We start from the raw sequence: 6,417 nt of genomic DNA, 5'->3' as shown, positions 1-6,417 counted from the left end.
AATCTATTTAGAATACACTACTTAGACAAACCAGTCACCTCCCTAAGGTACATTTAGAATACACTACTTAGATAAACCACTCACCTCCCTAAGGTACATTTAGAATACACTACTCAGACAAACCACTCACCTCCCTAATAGTAATCGTTAATTTTTGTAGAAGTTTGATTTTTTTTTAAAGGGAAATACTAACCAGTGACGTTGGAGCACTTTTTAAGTGATTAAAGTGGTAAGTTTTTTTTTAAAATGCGTATATTTAATGCATTGAAAATGCATTGGAAATTGAAATTATGACTTTTATAAAGAGTATTTTCTTTATTTAGTATGCTTAAAGAGTGCCCTGAGGGCACTCATTAGCAAGGTCCTTTTTTAAATCATATATAAAATACTATTTCTTTTTAAGTGTTGTGATGTACTGACTTGTAAAATATTTTATATTGACAAACTCATTATTTTATGGGTTTAATAGTTATACATTAACAGAGTAAAATAGTTTTACATGTTAACTAATAGCAATTAGGGGTGTTCATGGGTCGGTTTGGGTTGAATTTAGCCAAAACCATAACCCAACCCGTATATGGTACACTGGTTTGGGTGAGGAAAAATAACCACCCATAATATCATTGGGTTGGTTTGGGTAAAACCACAAATTTGTGGGTTGGATTGGGTTGGGTAATGGGTTACTCAATATTATTTTTCCTTATATAATTATTAATGATATGTTACATTTTTTTCTTAATAAATAGTTTAACATATTACTGCTATTTTTTAAAACATCAAATGTCAAAATGTATAATGAATTTTATTATAAACATATATTTGTAAGAACCAAAGTTACATTACAGTAAAACCTAGAATTACATAAAATACTTGCAACTTATTAGAATTACCATCAAAATAATCAAAATGTGGCATCCTAAATAAGTTAAAATCATTACTTACTAAATAAAAAATGTTCAAAAAGTTGAAATTGAAGCAACCAAATTAAAAACATCAAAGTCATCACTTGTCAAATTATTAAAAATATATATATATGAGGAGGGATCAAATTACACCCGAAGAGTTACACCACGAGTTACACTCGTTCTATAACTACATCTCGAATTAATATTTTTTAAATTCAACCGTTGGATTGAAACATAGTATCATATAGATCATACCTATAAAGTTTGAGCTTAATCTATAATGATTTACTATATCATCAAGATATCCAAATATTAACGTCAAAATGAGCATTCATATAACGTTAATTTTGATGTAATTCAATGACATAGTAAATCATTATAGATTAAGCTCAAACTTTATAGGTATTATCTATATGATATTATGTTTCAATCCAACGGTAGAATTTAAAAAATATTAATTCGAGATGTAGTTATTGAACGAGTGTAACTCGTGGTGTAACTCTTCGGGTGTAATTTGATCCCTCCTCTATATATATATATATATATATATATATATATATATATATATATATATATATATATATATATATATATATATATATAGTCACTCAATAACGCATGGGTTTTGTGGGTTGTGTGTGGGTTTACCCATAACCCAATTATTTTGAATGGGTTTTCATTTTTGAAAACCGTTATCACCCAATAACCCGACCCAACCCACTTTTTTGGATCGGTTTGGATGGGTTTTAGTGGGTTTATTGGGTTTACCCAACCCATGAACACCCCTAATAGCAATAGATTATTCAACCATATCATAATATTAATAGTAACTTAAAATTTACAGTATGATGGGCGAAATTCACAGTGGTAATTGATTGAAAACACCGTATCTTTTTCTTCCCAAAGACACAACCAGCCAGAGTAATAAGGCTGCACATTGTAATACCCTAGACCAACCCCTCACCTCTCTAAGCGACGCCATCTCTATATCGACTTCACGGCGGCATTATCCCCGGCCACCGCCTCGTGGTTCGGTTCTCCTCTTATTAGTTCGTTCATTGCTTCAAATTCTTTGCGGTTTAGATTCTCCGCCAAATTTACCCGTTGAGGTTAGCATTCTCTTCATATCTAATTGATTTGTTTATTTTCAAAAATCAAAATAATCGTTGATTCAATGCTTTGTGATGAGAGCTTCTCTGTTTTCTGGCGTTGATATTCTATTGCATGTTTACTTGAGTCGAACATTGATTTTGTTGCGGTCGCAAGGTTACAAATGCAATTATGATGATAATGGATTAGGATGCTAAGGCTAATTGATTAGGATTGGGTTTGTGCTTAGTGTGAGTGTCGCGGTCGTGTTCGGGGTGCTCATGCTTCATAGGGTGTTAGTACTGTGTTCATTGTCACTATATGTATGTCACTGTTTTCATAGACCTTTTACCTACTTAAGATTTAGAAATTATTATTACGATTATTGTTGTTGTTTTGCTTCTAATTTAACAAAGTATTCTCACAGGAACTGATTTGTTTCGTGTTATAAACCCGTGCTGCACTCCGTTGGACTGAATTAGGGTTTTGTTAATCAGGAGGATTTGTTATTGAGTGTCTGTCTATCTGAGAAACATGTTGAAGCAAGCAATTGGCAGAATTTGCAGCAGAACCAATGCTTATTCTTGTGAAGGAAACAGAGTTTTGCCTTGCATTTATGTGGCTTCTCGTTTTTTCCGCAATGGACAGGTAATGTCTCCGATTCTTCATTTTAAAGCTTAGATTTTTAATTTATTTATTTATGTTACTAGAATTTCTTGTTTATCTGTTTACTAGAATAGTTGAATTTGGTTGCTTTTAGATTTAAGTGTTAGTGGCTCTAAGTAAGCATATGTTCTGAAAGGTTTATGGTTCAAATGTAAAGTGAGTTGAATATAAATTGTGATGAACACTTTGTTTCCATCTGATGCAAGTTATCAAACTGAGCCGGTCTGGTCCACTCGGGTTGGTTCGCTACGTGTTGATGGTTGAATGGATTGGCTCAACAACACAGATTGAGGGTCTAGTAGTGAGTTAGGATATACAAACTCAGTTCGAACCATCCCAGATTGGTGGGTTGCCTCACCTAATTTTCCATTAGAAGGCCAAAAAACTAGAAAATTGGATTTTTTTTAAATGGGAGGGTTACCCTAGCTTGAACTATGAGTAACCCACCTCAGCCTAAGGGTTTGGTGTGCCGGCTCATAATGACAGAGGGTCTTAGTGACGGATTTTGCAATCCAACTCACTTATGGGCAATGTAGTCGAGCACAAGATCTTAAGTAGGATTGTACCGAAGGGAAAAAGGGTAATTTCGTACACATATATGTATCACACAGGCCCAAAAAACAGACCCAACACGTTTTTTTTTACGATCTTGCTTCAAAAAGGTCGATGTTGATCACGCCGCCGACGAAAACAACTTTCTCTGATCGTAGCACTCTCAGGCATCCTTAGACGTGATCTTACAATCCAACACTCGATCTTGACTACACTGCTTAGGGGTTTGGTTGGCTCATGGGTCAAGACAGCTCTAGTGTGATAGGCTTAATGTTTTTAACTGAAATAGTTCATTTCATAGACAAATCAGAGAATCAAATTTAGAGTACTGGAACAAAGTAGGAAATCCCAAAGCTTATAAAACTGGACAGGGTTAAATTGGCATTTTGATTTGGTGAATTCTGGTAATTAAAATGATTTTGTAGCCTTTTGAATGTTTGATGATTTCACATTACTTTCTATTTTGCGACAAATCCATAGACTAGTCATTTCACATTTTTTTCCCTTTTAAGTTACTGTTGGGGTGATTGCTTTTAAAAGATTTTAAGGAAGAGCTTTGTATCGTGCTCAAAGTTCTGTGCATATTATATTTTAGCTTGTAAAAGGATTTCAGAAAGGATTCTCGTTTCTATAAGCCATGTAGTATATAGTGTTGTCAAATAGCGGGCATGGCGGCTCTATGGCGGATTTATACAGCAGTTTTTGGGCTCGCCGCAATAGTAAATATCGGCGGATATTGCTGTTTTTTTTCTTCTCGCCATAATCTGATATACAGCGCCACAAGGCGGCTGGGATGGCGGGATTTGGCTTTTCGCCATGGACCTCCCTTGACAACACTAATTCTACTAATGAGTCCATTGAGCAAAAGGTCCGGAAGAAGCACTTCTTGCATCTCTGTAATAACATTTGTTGTGTGGATTCTCTAATTAAGTGATTTTCATTAATCGTGTAGGCTTATCAAGAATCTTATACCAACTTTGAGTATACACTATACAGTCTATTGAATAAGATTTGTTGTTCATCTTCCACAAGTTTGTATGATTTCAATATGGGAATCCCTTTGTCAGAACTGTTATTCCTACACTCCAAGAAAATCATTAATTTTTAGCCAAAATTTTGTTCAAAACAAGATCTCTTTACCTGAAAATTGCCATCACCTTTAGACTCACATTTTATTTGCAAAGCTATTGCTTTATGGATTAGATGATCCTACATATACTTCTACCTAATATTGTTATTTATCTCAAAACAATGCATTTCAGTAGGATAGTGGCACTTTGTACTCCTACTTTGTTGTTATCTATGTGTGAAGTTATTCTTACAAGAGTCAATGTGTGTTTTATCGGTTCAATGTTGAACTTAAAGTAGAATTCGGTCTTGGACTTTTGGTGAGTCTTCAGGATCAAACTCACTTAAGCTTTTGTTTTAAAAAAAGTTGACATTGGAAGTCATTGTATGGATGCCTCGTAAGCATCAAATTTGAATTTGAGGTGAATCATATATGAAAAATTGATACTCAATTTAGTTCGTCTCTTTTATACAGGCAAATATGGCACCTAGAAGCTTTTTTGGGGTAGAGGATTTCGTCGATGATGACAACAGTCGACCTTATACATACCAAAAAGGCAAGAAGTCAAAGAATCCAAACAAGCATATATCATTCAAACAAAGAACAGTTGCATACATGGAGCCATTTACACTTGACGTGTTCATCTCAAAACGTTTTGTATCTGCTTCACTCACTCATAGAGTAACAAGCAAACAAGTTGCAGTTGCAGGTACCAACTCCAAGGACATAAAAGCCGTTCTTAGATCTCGATCAGACATACCAGCGTGCATAGCCATTGGTCGGATTTTAGCTGAACGAGCAGTGGAAGCTGATGTTTACACTGCTTCGTATACTCCAAGGGAACGAGATAAATTTGAAGGGAAAATCAGAGCTGTTGTTCAATCACTCATCGATAATGGGATTGATCTCAAGGTTTATCTTGATTGAGTCTTGCACAATCTTTTAAAGCAAACACTACCAGCCAGTTAAGTTATTTAGATTCTGGTTGTGTTTCATTTATGTCCATGTAGCTTGATAATTATAAATTGATATCAATATTAGTATTGTGAACGAAAGATTATGGCATAACGCATGGAATTTTGTATTTATAAAACACACCATAACCATCTTCTCGGGTTCCAATTTCTGAATCATGTTGTAGAGGTGTCCATAGTTCATATTTTAGTCAAATTTCTAATTTAATTTTCCACAATTCCTTGTGATACACTCTACTTAATATTTGGACTTATGTATTTGTGGTAGTCATAGAATTTTCATTTTAGTCATGAAACCTCTTCTATTAATCACAAAAGTATACATCGTGGCTTCGAAATTTGAGTCTGGAGTCTGCTGCAGGTTGAGATTTTTGTAAGGGCAGGTGTAACACCAAGTGAAAGTGATAAAATATTATCACATGCGTCAACGCCATCTTCATGGCGGAACTAACTACGCATTGAGTCTGAAGTGTCATTTCCACATTCATATTTACATACATTTGACAGTATAAGAACAAAACTTGCAACATGATAAAATGATAGTTATCAGAATACACTGGTACCTCTTTTGCTCTTGGTACCAAGAGTAATTGGCATTAAACGCTGCCTTGACAGGTAATTGTCTTTTGTCAAGAGATATCAAATAAGAATAAAACCAAAATGATCAAAATAATGAAAACAAACGGTTTCTAAAGTTGAGCCTCCATGATCCAAACGGAGAAAAACAAATGCATTTGAACAAAAGTAGGGGTGGCAAAATGGATGGATTGGATGGATTTGGATTGTATTGTTAATGGATGGATCAAAACAATCCATTAATCCATTAACAATCCACTAAACTTTCTTTTGAAAAATCCAATCCATCCGCTAAGAGATATAATCCATCCAATCCATCATTAAGTTATTTCTAATGGATGGATGTCCATCCATAAAAATCAACTTAAATATTTTATTTTTTGATTAATTTTACAAAAACAATTATTTTATGAAACTTTTTTAAAATTCTTTTAATTATAAATTTTTATCTCTATATTTAATTCTAATTAACTAACATCTTGAATAACTTAACTTTTTGATTAATTTTTTAATTCTAACCAATTAACTTCTCCATTAACTAATTCTATCAGAAAAAATTTAAAATTCAATGCACACTAATCAACCT

General features: G+C 33.8%; 1 protein-coding gene across 3 annotated transcripts; it reads left to right on the top strand.

Annotated features, from left to right (window-relative positions):
• The first annotated feature begins 1,807 nt into the window (after nt 1-1,807).
• Nucleotides 1,808-5,473, top strand: LOC131593613 (uncharacterized). Of its 3 annotated transcripts, none has more exons than XM_058866182.1 (3): nt 1,808-2,014; nt 2,477-2,642; nt 4,756-5,473. In XM_058866182.1, exons 2-3 carry the CDS (start codon nt 2,529-2,531, stop codon nt 5,206-5,208), a joined length of 567 nt encoding a protein of 188 aa, XP_058722165.1. In that variant the 5' UTR covers nt 1,808-2,014; nt 2,477-2,528; the 3' UTR covers nt 5,209-5,473. The 3 variants fall into 3 exon arrangements, with proteins under 3 accessions (XP_058722165.1, XP_058722163.1, XP_058722164.1); XM_058866180.1 differs by having other exon boundaries at nt 1,809-2,014; nt 2,422-2,642; XM_058866181.1 differs by lacking the exon at nt 1,808-2,014 and adding an exon at nt 2,172-2,317 and having other exon boundaries at nt 2,422-2,642.
• The last annotated feature ends 944 nt before the right edge of the window (nt 5,474-6,417 follow it).

Source organism: Vicia villosa, linkage group LG3 (genome assembly GCF_029867415.1).
Source record: "Vicia villosa cultivar HV-30 ecotype Madison, WI linkage group LG3, Vvil1.0, whole genome shotgun sequence".
Lineage (NCBI taxonomy): Eukaryota > Viridiplantae > Streptophyta > Magnoliopsida > Fabales > Fabaceae > Vicia > Vicia villosa.
This window is presented reverse-complemented; position numbering and strand designations above follow the sequence as displayed.

Coding starts and splice junctions, on each gene's coding strand:
- LOC131593613 (XM_058866182.1), top strand. CDS start 2,529: ATGTTGAAGCAAGCAATTGGCAGAATTTGCAGCAGAACCAATGCTTAT. Junction 2,643..4,755: donor GTTTTTTCCGCAATGGACAG/GTAATGTCTCCG, acceptor TCTTTTATACAG/GCAAATATGGCACCTAGAAG.